Source organism: Diprion similis, chromosome 3 (assembly GCF_021155765.1).
Source record: "Diprion similis isolate iyDipSimi1 chromosome 3, iyDipSimi1.1, whole genome shotgun sequence".
Taxonomy (NCBI): Eukaryota; Metazoa; Arthropoda; class Insecta; order Hymenoptera; family Diprionidae; genus Diprion; species Diprion similis.
The window spans coordinates 5672985-5686965 of record NC_060107.1 but is presented as its reverse complement, the minus strand read 5'-3'; the positions used below and the strand labels follow the sequence as shown (position 1 = coordinate 5686965).

General features: G+C 38.1%; 2 protein-coding genes across 4 annotated transcripts in view; one reads left to right on the top strand and one right to left on the bottom strand.

Annotated features, from left to right (window-relative positions):
* Positions 1-3: 3 nt before the first annotated feature.
* LOC124404019 (nucleoside diphosphate kinase) lies at positions 4-1663 on the bottom strand. Its single transcript, XM_046877823.1, has 3 exons — positions 1428-1663; positions 547-648; positions 4-412 (listed from the first exon to the last, which is right to left on the bottom strand). Exons 1-3 carry the CDS (start codon positions 1554-1556, stop codon positions 173-175), a joined length of 471 nt encoding a protein of 156 aa, XP_046733779.1. The 5' UTR covers positions 1557-1663; the 3' UTR covers positions 4-172.
* A 498-nt stretch (positions 1664-2161) lies between these two features.
* LOC124416734 (UDP-N-acetylglucosamine--peptide N-acetylglucosaminyltransferase 110 kDa subunit) overlaps positions 2162-13981 on the top strand; it is a 36453-nt gene continuing 24633 nt past the window's right edge. The window contains exons 1-5 of one of the 3 annotated variants that reach the window (XM_046897998.1): positions 2162-2744; positions 6332-6482; positions 6669-6912; positions 7149-7217; positions 11612-11808. In XM_046897998.1, the coding sequence (XP_046753954.1) occupies positions 2651-2744; positions 6332-6482; positions 6669-6912; positions 7149-7217; positions 11612-11808 (755 nt within the window). In that variant the 5' untranslated portion in view covers positions 2162-2650. Of the gene's footprint in view, positions 2745-5495; positions 5812-6331; positions 6483-6668; positions 6913-7148; positions 7218-11611; positions 11809-13981 lie in introns of those variants that run through there. The other 2 variants (XM_046897995.1, XM_046897996.1) reach the window with 2 other exon arrangements.

Genomic DNA, 13981 nt, shown 5'->3' with positions numbered 1-13981 from the left:
CTCTTTTTGTTTAACGTTTTTATTTTTGGACTTTTCGGGTTGTTCTTGTATGTACAGTTATGGTCACAGCCACATATCTCCGGAAATGAGTATACTGTTAACTGGAGTAGGAAACTGGGTATAAATGATATCGTAGAGGCGTGAGAATGTTACTGTTTTATTGAACGGTAATCTATTCGTAGATCCATTTCTCAGCCCAAGAAGACCAGTCGACAACGTCCTTCTTTTCCTTCTCTCCGAACCACAGCTTGATCTCCTTGTTGGCAGATTCAACAGAGTCGGATCCATGGATTATGTTACGTCCTACCTGGATACAGAAGTCACCACGGATTGTTCCTGGTGCTGAATCCTTTGGGTTAGTTTCACCCAGCATAACGCGACCAGTTTTGACTGCGTTCAGACCCTCCCAGACCTGATTAAAAGAAAAATACATGGTCAACAAGTGGCTCAAATTTCAATGCACAGAATAAAATATTTTTCTGTTTTTCATCGTTTGTGAGTTGAGTAACTGCTTAATGGTTTCTGGAGGTTTGTTTCTATAATTACCATTGGTACGACTGGACCGGAACTCATGTACTTGACAAGACCTGGGAAGAAGGGCCTTGCGGACAAGTCAGCGTAGTGCTGCTTGAGAAGGTCCTCTGAAGCCTGGAAAATACATACAACGATGATGGTTAATCCGAGAATAATTGACGATGATGATTGATCAACCCAAGAAATATAAATAAAATTTCAAGTAACTGCCGGTGTCGTTGATTCTATTTTTTTATTCATCACGATAAGTTTTTAGCTCAAAATTGAAAAAATTTTCGACAAACTGAACAAATGTGAACATTTCAGGAACGGATACAGTGACTAAAAAAATCGTGAAATATCAAGGTGAAGTTTTTCACTGAAAGTTCTTAAATTTTCCCACAATTCAAAATAATTTATCCCCACTCCATTTTCCTCGGTACTACATCCTTGATCTGGATTGAAAAAACAATAAAATGAATCGACTATTAATTGACCTTGGTTGTATAACGAAGGTCGATTATTTCATCCAGTATGTATACCTATGTGCTGTATCGATTGCCCTGGATAATCCGATTCCGTTTGATTAGATCAGAGGTTTATTGGTAGAACTATGATCTAAACGAACAGCGACAAATTGGAATGGATGGCCACGGTGGTATCGAGATCGAACAAAAATGGTCTCATTCGGTTCAGGCGATGCGTTCTTTTTTCTGTCAATTATCGCCAGATGTCTAAGGGACATTGTCACCGCATAAAATTGGCTCATCAGCGACACAGATGCCGTAATTTGGTTAGGAAATAACGAGGCAATTAGGGGCAAACATCCTCGGTCGATAAAGAGACACCGTGACCACGTGTTGCCTGAAAATGATGGCCGCGATGTCTAGAGATCACACAGTTCCGAGACTCACCCAGGTCATCTTGAGGGCGACGAGTTTGAAGCCTTTTTCCTCGAACCGTTGGATTATCTTTCCAACAAGCCCACGCTGCACGCCGTCGGGCTTGATCATGATGAAAGTTTGCTCTTTGTTGTCGCCCATTGTTATTGTCGGTTATTTAGCGGCGGAAATTGGCAATGCAACGGGCACGAGAGGCGAGATCAAACTTCGCCGGCGGGCCACAGGAGAGTGAGAACGGGATGACGGCTGTTACCGTGTCGAACGCTTGTTTTCAATCAGGGGCGTATAGTCGAGGCATACCCCCACACCCCCCACACTGCCGGTGAATCGTTCTTTGATACTCTTCCAGGAGTCGAGTTTGGCAACGGTTTTTTTCACCTGCATTGAAATCGTGAGAATGTTCTCAGTATGTGTCGAGCGAAAAGGCTATGAAATAAAGTTCCATTGGGCGTGAATTCTAAAAGAATCTAATCAGTAGTTCGTATTTTGTTTTACGAGTCACAAATTGATGTAGGACTTAATTCAAGTCCAATACCCTGCACGACGACTTCTTATATTCTGAAATAATTAACCCGAAATAACGAACTGTCATTCTGTTCTTACACGGCATTGCTTGACCACGCCCATACATTGGGTTTGAAAACCTTTAAAAACATAAAAATTGGCCGAGGATTACTTGGCCAGGGGCCTCTGAGCGGCTGGATACGGGCCTTCTATTCACCGTCGGAAGTTGGCTTGACTCCATGGTTGTCGGATCTGACGTTACATGTCGCTAGTTCGTCACAAAAGTCTCAAACCCAGGCGTACTGCGGTGGTTATAACCGGGTTTAGAACGATAACAGGCTTGTTGTTGTTAATTTCGAGTAGCTTAAAGTAAAAATACGCAATTAACGGGCTCGTACACGTATTAGAATCCATGAAAGTGATAGTTTTTCGAATTTTGTTACCCGGTGTCTCGAGCGAATTCAAAATGGCCGCTGTACAACGATCGCGTTCGTGTTCTGGCTGATGAAGTCATATATCGCGATAGATATTGTTTTCTTTTATCAATTGGCCTGTTAGCGAACTTGCTGCGTACGTCGAGTACGTCTGTGGATAAAGTTTAATCAGCACGCGACCTTGGGGACGAAGATTCAGCCCGCGAAGCATCAGCATCAAGGCTAAACGACGGCCCTGGATTGTATTTTTTCCCGCGATTTACGGGATAAAGAAAATTTTCATCGTCGCCAGTTCCGATGCAGGCCCAGCAGCAACAGCAAGGACACCAGCAAATTGCCGGAACAAATGTCATACTTAAAATGAATGAAATTCAGCAGTTGTCAACAGTCGGTGAGTCGAACTACTCTTTTTTTCGATGCAGATTCCGCTGCCTCTCCATGTTCCAAAATCCCTTCAACGTCGTGTCAGGAAACTCGAAGTGTTTAAATTCCGTATGTAAAACGGAAAACAAATATGGAAGCCGAGAAAACGAAAGACAGTCTTGCTATACGAGGCAGGGAAATTTTTTCAGGTCATAGTATTGGGTCAAAATGGCTCCGAAGTGTTCTCTCGATTTGCCAATTTTCATGAAAGTGAGAATAATTTCAGAAGTCCTGACTATTGCTCGAGCCCACGTGACTCTGACGGTATAATTTTTCGGGTATTTTGGGAAAGGCAAAAGTTTTCCACCAGCTTACTAAATATATATATAAGTAGACGAGGTATGAGTATATCGAACACAAAATGGCCTCCTCTTATTCCTTGCTATAATCTGGCTGTTACTTCGGTGTGTAATTATTTGCACGATTTAAACCTGCGCAGTTTTATAGATTTCGTAGATGGAAGAAAAGTCTCTGCACCTGGCCTTTCATCGATCGCTTTTCTTTTCTTTATTTTACTCTTTTACATTGCCACCACGTGGTTGCCGCAACGCGAAGAGTAATTGAGTGGTCAAGATTTTCGTGAGCCAATCATGCAGTCAGCCTTGAGTTGTAACCGACACGTAGAATATCCAATATGTACCCATCTGTTTCCTTTCCATTTGTCATAGCTTGTGATCGCATTTGTTTTCGAAGTTTGAAAATTATTTCGTATTTGTAATTCCGCGGCAATAAGTTGCATCTTCATCGTCCGAGCTTCGCTCTGCTGCGCGATAACAACGCGAGGTCGTAATATTGAACTTGGAAATTGGTATCTGAGTTGCGCAATTGAGTTGTTCGAATGCTCAGATTAAATTTTCTATATGCCTATTAATCACGCTTGTGAAACTTACGTTAGTTTTGCAAAAAAAATTCGCCTGCGGCATTGCAGGTTTGGACACGTGTGGCGGCACGCAAGTATTGATAAGAAAAACAAAAATGCCTTTCTGGGACTCGCAATATGGTCATTGATGCGTATGTTTATCTCTCTCCTGCCCACGATATTGACATAGTTATCGCCATGATGCTCGTAGGAGAAATGGTAGAAATTTTGCACATACTGAGTTTGTTGACCCGCTGCTACCAAGCGTTAAAATTTCGCTAATAATCGGAGGGACAAAGAAAAGGTATAAAAAGCATGCGTACTCAGTCGAAGCATCTATAGATAGATGTATCGTGTACGATTCTTCATACAACCCCGGAACTTTATTCTCGTTCAAAATCAACAATATCAATAAAAGTGATGGTAATACATGCAATTCACAAATACAAATGGTACCTAATCGTGAATTTCTACAATCAATACATTTCCGAGTTTTATGTTTCTTAAATACACAAACACTTGTATGAACGTTACATAATAACATTTCAAGCGTAAAATATCCTTCCAAATACCTAACATTCATTTATCGCTTATCATTAGCAGTTTCCTTGATCCGAAATCTCTTTGTTCCTGTCGTAAGTTGAGGTTTCTTTTCTTTCTTCATTTTATTTTCGATTCTTGGTTTTTTCCGCCATTCCCCTCGCCAGTGAAACGACTCCCCCCCCCCCCCCCCCACCCTTCCCCAGGCGTTCGGTCGAGCGAAACGGTTGGCTGCTCCCGCTGCTCGTAGCCCGTCGCCACTGTCAAAACCGATGGAATATTCCACTGGGTACTCCACCGACTATGCCATCTGCTCACCGGCCCCGGCAGCGAGGGAAAGGGGGGGAGGGGTCCCTTCGTTGGGTTAACCACCCCCCCACCCTCCTCTGCTTTTCGTTGCCAGCAAAGTATCATGTTTTCCAGCACCACAGGCCGGCACGATTTTTGCTAGAAATTTATATTACGGACTTGCAATGCATCTCACACGAAATTGCATAATCGTGGTTTGCCCGAAATCTGCATCCGTTACGTGGGAACAGGAATTTTTTCGAGGTTGCAGTTAGTAACGTTAGTTAGTAACGAAACGTTGAGAAAAAATTACTATTTTCTTATGCTTACAATGATTTTGAAGGCACTAGGTCTGCAAAATATGAATTTATTTCGTTTTATTACGTTTTACTGAATTTTAAATCGTTCAAAAAATGCGAAAGAAGGGTTTTTCCTCATCACGAGTCGTTGCGATAACGTTACTAACTTCAACATGATCAATATTACGGGTAAACATTTGAACAACGAGACAAATGACGATCGTTCGAATGTATTTTCAATTGTCGAAACGCAGATGGCGGATTTCGGTAAGATGTACACCGAATTGCATAAATGCAGGTGAATTTTTTTTTTTTTTTTTTTTTTTTTTAAATTTTTTTTGTGCCTTGCTAAAAGATCTCATCAAGTCTGTATGACTATAAATTTCTTTAACGTCTTTATAATAGAAAAAAAAATGACTTCAAATCGTTACGAATACTCGTTATTGCAAAGAGATTTAATTTTCGTTTGCCTTCCGCGTTTGCCGGCGAATGCCAATCGCCTCGGCGTGTAGGTTCGGCCCTGTTTCTCCCGTCTTCCCCTTCTTCCCATCCCATCACCTTGTTCTCCCCTACTTTGGGCTTTGGCCCCCATCGCACAGAGGCCAGCTAGCGTCAAACGGCTTACAGACGAAGAACGACGAGTTCGGAATTAATACGCGGTGTGTGAATTTATTTCCGAGATTGGCATCGAACTTGTTTTACGTCGCGCGTCTTCTTACGTTTTTACGGTCGTTTTTCTTTCGCGTGCCGGATTTTCGTTAAAAAAGATAATAAAATACTATTCAAGAAGATAGAGGAGAATCCTCCTTGAGTACGGTTAAATATGATGAGCAGCCAGGTGCAGAATCGTGGCAACGTAAACAACGATCCGAAGGGTGTTACCGCCGTTAACAGCCTTGTGATTAACGCCGATAGCGGTACTCTACAAAATATTCACACTCTTCAAAACGGCCAGAACATGCTGGTCGTTACGCAGGACGCACAAGGCAAGGAGGTTCTTGCCGTCGCTGACGAACAAACGATTGTTAACCTCACCCTAGATTCATATTGTTCGTATTCCATATCCTTTTTGTTTTTCATCCTTTTCTCCGCCGCTTTCATACTGTCTTTTTTTTTTTTTCTAGTCGATATAGATTCTGATTTTATCAGGGATCGAAATTTATTCGTCAAACGATACTTCAATGTACTAAGATTTTAAGTAATAGATTTTTCCTCGATGGAAATTTTTCACACTCCGATCGCTTGTAGCAAAGAAAAAAAAAGGAGAAAAAAAAAAAAATATTTGTAACTCGATCTAAGTCTAATCTGACGAATTGTTTCTGCACAGATATTTCAGTTCTAAGATTGTTCGGCTCGGAGGAGTAAAAATAATTTCTAGACAACTCGAAAATAATTTCTTTGCCAAAAAATACGGCCGAACTTTTTCTTCCTTTATTCGATGAAAGATTGGCAAGGTTTTTAGATAGCTTAATGGAAAGTTAGCGACTACAGTATTTCAAACTACAATGAAATTTGGTCGACTCTTATTCTGGTTAATTCATATTCATGTTTTTTCTTTTCTCGTTACAGGGTTGTTGGAATTGGCACATAGAGAATATCAGGCAGGAGATTACGAAAATGCGGAAAGACATTGCATGCAGTTGTGGAGGCAAGAAACCAACAACACGGGTGTTCTCCTTCTCCTGTCTTCCATTCATTTCCAGTGTCGAAGGCTCGACAAGTATGTTTTACGCTATCTTGTTAAATTTGTGCAAATAAATATTTTGAGAAATTTTATCAATTATACATTCATTACTGACAGAGAATTTGTAATTGCGTATCTGTTTTGCCACCGATGCCAACGTCGAAATATTTTCATTCTACTACTTTTTTTTTTTTTTACTAACCTGAGACCTTTTCTTTTAAGGTCTGCACACTTCAGCTCATTGGCAATAAAGCAAAATCCATTACTCGCGGAGGCGTACAGCAACTTGGGGAATGTCTTTAAGGAGCGTGGCCAGCTACAAGAGGCTTTGGAAAATTATCGTCATGCTGTTAGGCTGAAGCCCGACTTCATCGATGGCTACATCAATCTTGCAGCTGCATTGGTTGCTGCCGGTGATATGGAACAAGCGGTCCAGGCCTACGTTACCGCTCTGCAATACAATCCTGTAAGTGGATTATCGTTGGTTCATTTGTATGTTTTTTCCGTCATTTGTTCAAGCTTTTATGCTCGATTTAACTCAGTTTTTTATCATTCAATAAGTCGTTCATGTACGCCTAAAGAAAAAGCAATTGCATATTTGCTGCTGTGTTTGAATACATTGAAAAGAAATTTTTGAACAACGTAAATGTTGCGGTATTTAAGGTCACTTTTTTCTAACACATGTTATATAATTTGTTACAGGATCTCTACTGTGTGCGCAGTGATCTTGGTAATCTTTTGAAAGCATTAGCAAGGCTTGATGAGGCCAAGGTAAGTTGACGTTCAAACCCTGTGTAAGTTTAGACACTAATCCTACACGTTACATTTCATATGCTTTTGTACCACTGTTGAATAGTGCGTAAAACTACACTTGAAGTCGTTTTACGATGATCAAAGTATCGATACTAATAATTCATTCGTGTAATTTTAAAATACATTACTTGATATCGTTTTCTGGCTAGCGGAAGTGAGCGTTTTCTATTCGCTACTCCGAAGTAAGATTCCTGTAAACCTGGAAGATGTTGAATACAGAAATAAACGCGAGTTTCTTTTCAATTTTCGAAATTTCAAACTCGTACAAAGGCATATAGGTGTCTCGTGTCTCCTGGCTAGTGTAGTTCTGAGGAATGTGTAGAGCGAATGTTTGTGTATATTTAGCTCATGCAGAAAGCTGTCTTTCTTTGCCACAATAATGATATTTTAAAGAAAAGCTGCGCGGCGCGCGATCTGCCATCAAAATAAAAACATGTTTACATTTTCCATTCTCTTGTTTCAGCATTTAACGTTTTGATTGCAGACGAAATATTGTTGTGTACTCTTGCTTTTGGGAATTTTGGGTTTACCATGTTTGACGCCTGTTCGTTGGCGGAAACTTTTTTAAACTTTCCATTATATACTACAAATGTTTCAAACTTGCAAGTCCCGAAAAAAGCGGTGGTAAACTTTGTGTCAGACATGGTTAATGGGTTTAGGTTTGTGAAGTTGTTGGAGGAGGCGCGGAAACAACGTCAACAATGCGCGAATTGATGCAACGCCATTAATTACGATCATTCAAAATGGTGCTACAACAATTGATTTCAAATATCTCTTTGTTGATCCTGACAACATTCATCATGCCACTAAAAGATTTTTTGTTTCAAACACTTGCCGAACGCAACTTATTACAATGTGTAACGTAATTTACAATCTGAAAATAGTCAAATCGACGTGTAGCATGAAACAGGATCAGCAGCGCGCGTGTAGTATGTAAGTGTTCCCTGAATGTTTGTTCCTACAATTATTTTTTTTCTTTTTTGTACAGCGCTTCCTCATATCCATACAACGGTTGATTTCAACTGCTTGTATTGGCGCGAGGTTACTTGACTAGATTCTTCGACGGCCATTATTGCATCATAATTTTAAACTCTGCTGAATTTCTTGCTCAATTCATTTTTTAATAATATATAATGCAAAGATGCTCTCATCGCATAATAACAGTTGTATATCTTACAAATATAACTTGCTAGTTAAAGGGTGAAAATGCGACGCAAGTAACGGCTGTCCTAGTCAACGAATCTGCTGCGGCGCGGTGCTTGCGATCTTCGATAAATCTGTGAACTGAATAGAAAATATGCCTCAAACTGCGTAAAATAAACATTCAACGTTGTATCTTGACCGATGGCTAAACAAAGCTAAGTAAATTATTTTATGAATATGTCAGACGTACCTTTTGAGCATAGAATTTCAATTCAGAGCATATCGGCAATGAGGGAAGTTTTCTGCAACTATTATCGCCATTCCCAAGAACTCACTAGCATCTCATTCTTCCAACTTCCATTTCCATCAGCCACATTTTCAAACAAGTCAGAAAGATAGATTTTTCTTTTCTTATCGTCAACTTATTGAGCCAGAATATGAAAAAAATTTCCTAATAATTTGATTTTGAAAAAAATACATTGACTCATCAACTCAGCAGTCGAACCGATATCCTGAAATTGCCTGGAATTTAACATCATAATCATTTTGCTTCGCCACAGTTGCCAGTTTCAAATCTATTTTACTTCTATATATATATATATATATATATTTTTTTTTTTTTTCATTTTTACTCAAGAAATTGTTTAAATAATATTATTAAAGTAGACTATTAATTGAATTTCCTCTTTGTTGGCTGATTACTGTATAAAAGAATAACGAAAATTAAAGACAAAAAAGCAAAACTCAAGTTATAAGCAACTAAAAAAAAAGTTGAGGTAATGTAGTAGTGAAAAAAGATTAACGCAGCTGTCTTGTTGTTGTGGATGGAATGAACAGCTCTAGGAGGGGAGATCGGCGCTATGCAAATGGTCGGTATCCGTGCTGGTTACTTCGTCAAAGGGTGAAAATCTGAATCTGGTTATTCAGTAACACACTCTCAGTCTATGTTTATTATGAGAGATTTCGACCCATACCTACCATCAACCTACCGAAGGGTACTCTGAAGGTAAAGTAGCTCCCGCGGCCGGTCTCTATCCTATCCCAATACTTTCCATCGACAAAGCTCGGTGCTCAAGTCAAAAAGTCACCAATGTCCGCACTTGTTCTTAACGGTCTGAAAGAACGTTGTTATTTACAATCGCTTATTTTTATTACAACTGTAAAACTTTGGCGATAAAAGATTAATCATTGTCTTATTAATGTATTGAATACTTTTAAGACTTGGGTATCGACTGTCTTGTCTTGTCTCGTTCCGTTTCGCATAAACGTCCACAGTTCAGGAAGTCCTGCCTGTTTAGAGACCGAGCCAACTGAAAATCCTGTTTTTAAAAAATTTATTTCATAGGCACGGAATTATAATGTTTTTAATGCTGCCCACACCTCTCTGCGTGCGCGACTCATACCTCATGCTTTTTAAATGGAGCGTCATTGTGTTTTATCAAATGATATAATTATTTTTTGGCGGGAAAAGTGGATATTTTAATTTATATACAAGGACTGAAAGTTTGCTTTTTTCTTCCAAACTTATGATTCTATCAAATTCTCTAGCAAGTAACAGGTCATTGATGTCAAGTCAAGTTGTCGTTACTACTAAACGAACAATGTCAAAGCGTTGGCTGTTTTTTAATTAACAGTCTGACGATTTCCATTTTTTTGTCTGGTGATTGATAGATTCAAAATTTTGTATTACGTGAAGACTTTTTATCGAATCTCTAAAAAGCCAATATAAAATCAGTCGCATTGTAAAATGTATAGAATGAAATGAAGTTAAATGTGAAATTCACTGTTCGCAGCGCCAGTTTTTTCTCCATTGTATTGAATGCAACACAGATCGATGATAGAAAAATTAAATGATTAGTAGATTGGTGCCAACTATTCCGCCGGACGCATTCCGGAGAATCTTTTGCACCATATTTATATGACGCTTCAGGCGCGTTGTTTGTTTACGTATACCCTTCGCTAATTTTCTGTAGATATTGTTTCTAGTGAAGAAAAAAAGGAAATATATATATTTATATATATATTACTGTATGGAAGAAGATGTCTCGTATTCTCTGAAAGAAGCTTGTATTGTTGTGAAAAAAATACAAATGTTATATTTTTTTCACCATACTTGTTGCGCGCATCGCCACAATTATCGCCTCATCAAAGAATCGCAGACTTTTTCTAACTATAAATATTTCTGTTTTAGGTATGGTCTAAACCTGTGTAGACTCACAACTCGAAACTATAAACAATGAACGGTTCTTATTTTATCGTCACACTCGCGTAGCGCAACTTGGAATTTACGTGTCATATACAGACAGGTTTAATTAATTAACCAAATATAACTTCTCACTTCTGATCCGTATGTAATAAAAGTTCTAAGCACGTAACACCGAGTGTGACAACGATACCAAATCCTTTAATTGTAGAGTTGAACGTACACAAAACATGTGCAATACTGTGTTTCATCATTGCGATTTATGAATTATTTTCTTTCTTTTTTTTCCAAATATTTTTTTTTATTTTTTTTATTTTTTCATTATTTTCATTTTTATTTTTTATTTTATTTCATTTCTTGTTAAGTATTTATAAAGCTTCTCGATACTGTCTTGTGCTCGCCAAAAATCGTCGATTTTTCAACATCAATTCTTCCTCACTGTATTATTTCATATTCTATCATATCGTCGTTTTTATTCTGTGTGTGTGAATATATCTGTTGGAAAAATTTGGTTGAACTCAATTAAACGAAATTCTTTCTTTTCTCTGCGAGCAATTGTCGCGTTATCTTGGAATTCCAGTTTCTTCTTGTAAAATAAGCATTCAGTGTCGGGCGGTGAAAAACTTAAAGCTAAAAATGAGTCGGGCGGATCTAAAAAATCATAGAGCCACAACACAATAATTGATTCCGGATTACTGCAGACCCTGTTATATATAATGATGTAAATAATGATAAAGCGGTGCGCAGTGGTTGTATGGTGTAAGGATTTAGCTCGACTTTTTTACTCTTGTCGCTCGACTTGTTCTTAAGAGTTATTACTCGGTACGATAATTTTGGCGAGTTCGATACGCAGGAAGCTGCTGTGCGCGGGCGAAAAGAGAAAGAAATAAAGCAAGCGAGAAAGAGAAAAAGAGAGAGGTTGGGCAAATGGCGCGGCGCATCAATAACAAAATCGCGAATATTATTTACTAATATATTTTCCCCTTTTTCTTTTTTTCACCTCTAGGCTTGCTACCTGAAGGCGATCGAAACCAGACCTGATTTTGCTGTCGCCTGGAGCAATCTTGGCTGCGTCTTTAACGCTCAGGGTGAAATATGGCTGGCAATACATCATTTCGAGAAGGCTGTCGCTTTGGATCCTAATTTTTTGGACGCTTACATCAATCTTGGCAACGTATTGAAGGAGGCAAGGATTTTCGACAGGTAAGATGATATTTCATTTTATACAATATCGACAATTTTTTTTAACTTTGTGTCAAGCTAATTTTCATCGCACTAGATGTGCGGATATTTTTACTTATGACGTAATTTTTTACCGTGCTCTTGACTTATTTTCTTTGCGTTATTGACGAGTAACACGAAACTAGCAATATTTTAAAATTAAAAGTATTATAAGCGCGAGGATTTTTTTTACAAAAGATTAACAATTTTCTGCGATGGTAAGAGAAATTATATACATATATATATATTGAAGGAATTTTCAATTTCAACTTTTCTCGTTTTTAAAGTGGAAATTCATAGCTCTCTATACTCTCCTAATTTTCATCACGGTTTATTATTAAACTGGAGTATAAAATACGGTAACGGAATCCAGAATGAAGAAAAAGGTAGAAAAGTTGGGGAATGTTTTGTACCGCAAAGAGAATATAAAAAGGCGAGCAGAGGTGAAGAAAAGGAAAAAAAGAAAAAATTGAAACATGGGTGGAACGTGCGCGGTTTCAGACCTTATAAAATGAAAGAAAGAGAGATGAAGAAGAAGAAGAAGAAAAAAAAAAAAAAGAAAAGCACTGTCGTATCGTGCGGGGAATAATTTTATTTTTTTAACAACTTCAAGACACGAAATCCCCTATATTACTAAATTTTCTTGCGATCCTCGACAAAAATGCCCTCGAGATATTTTATTCTACAGGTTTTATAACACCGCGTTCGTCGTTCTCCTTAGTTTCGTACGCGTTCTGAATATAATAACGTATAAAGTAAACCTCACGTTTCAGGATTTTATTTCTTTACCTCAGCCGCTACTACTCACTAAATCAAGCTAATCTCTCTAATCGCATTTGCGACCTGTATAGGCACTGCAGTAAAAATATTAACAATAAATCGCAGATTTGGTGATTCGAGGATTTATTTTTAAATCGACGACGCTCGTTTGATTTAACAAGAAACAAAAAAAAAAAAAAAAATGTTGCATTTCGCTGGCTACTTTTAATTCTTTTGTTACACTATTTGTCCAATCCTTTTTTTTTTCTAAATCGATGAATTACTTTCTCTTATATTTATATGCTTATAATTGTAATTATAATACCAATATTGAAATGATTTTTTCGTGTTTAATATTCTATTCGAGAAAATAGTATAGATAACGTATTAATTTCATTTCTTTTGGTACATACTTCTCAGGATATACCGAAATAGCTGAAAAAAAAAAGGCGAACGATTGCCTGATGAATTATTTAGGTGACTGTAGGCGGCATGAAACCGAAGAAGTTTTGCTGTATAAGACGGAAAGACACGCTAGCAGAAATGGGAATCGAAAGAATTTTATTATTCCGATAAAGGGGACGGTGTGAATAAACGTGTAAGACAATGTATGTATCACCCATTCGTGACGGAGGATGAAAGCGAACTTCTGTAAATGTCAGCCTGGAACAGCGATTATCGGTTAATATAGAGAGTCGGATATTGCCTCATGAAAAATGGAAACTAGTATTCAGGGCAGAAGGAATAACGAAAGTAAAATGCGGTGATTCAAGAGTTATTTTAGTCAATGGTTAGCTGACTTGTAAGATATTTTTTACCAAATTAAACAATAGATAGAAAAAAATAAGGCCGAAGTTAGTAACGATATTGTAACGATTCGTGTTTCGGAAGACCTGAATATACATATTTCATAATTTTCATGTTGTAATTTATGTTTTCAAAACTCAGCAACTTCAAAGTCACTACAAATTTTAAAAATAGTCATTTTTTTTTCCACACAACGTTTCCTTACTCTACGTTACTAACTTCAGCCTCATGGGGAAACGAGGCTGAAGTTAGTAACGTTAACGTAACGAAACATTTGGGGGGAGGAAGGGGGGGGGGGGGATATTTTGCCATTTTGTAACGTCTTCTAAGTAGCTAAGTTTTTAAAATATGAATTACTTTTCCTCGTTATAATTTGCTGAATTCATTACGATAACCTAACTAACTTCAGGTTTATCGAAGCGCCGAGAGGCTGGGTCGAAACTTGACTCTGAAGAATGCTTACGTCAGCTTGAATTTCACGTTTTATACATGAATCTGTGTGTGTACGACTATATATTAAATCCACAGAGGTATTTCGCGAACTTTTCGTAAAGCTATATACATATACGTGACGCATGCTAGAAAAGAA

Excerpts from the sequence above, each read along its gene's own strand:
- LOC124404019 (XM_046877823.1), bottom strand. The coding sequence starts at position 1,556 with ATGGGCGACAACAAAGAGCAAACTTTCATCATGATCAAGCCCGACGGC. Across the intron at positions 649-1,427 it reads TCGCCCTCAAGATGACCTGG|GCTTCAGAGGACCTTCTCAA; the intron begins GTGAGTCTCGGA and ends TGTATTTTCCAG. Across the intron at positions 413-546 it reads CCGGTCCAGTCGTACCAATG|GTCTGGGAGGGTCTGAACGC; the intron begins GTAATTATAGAA and ends TCTTTTAATCAG.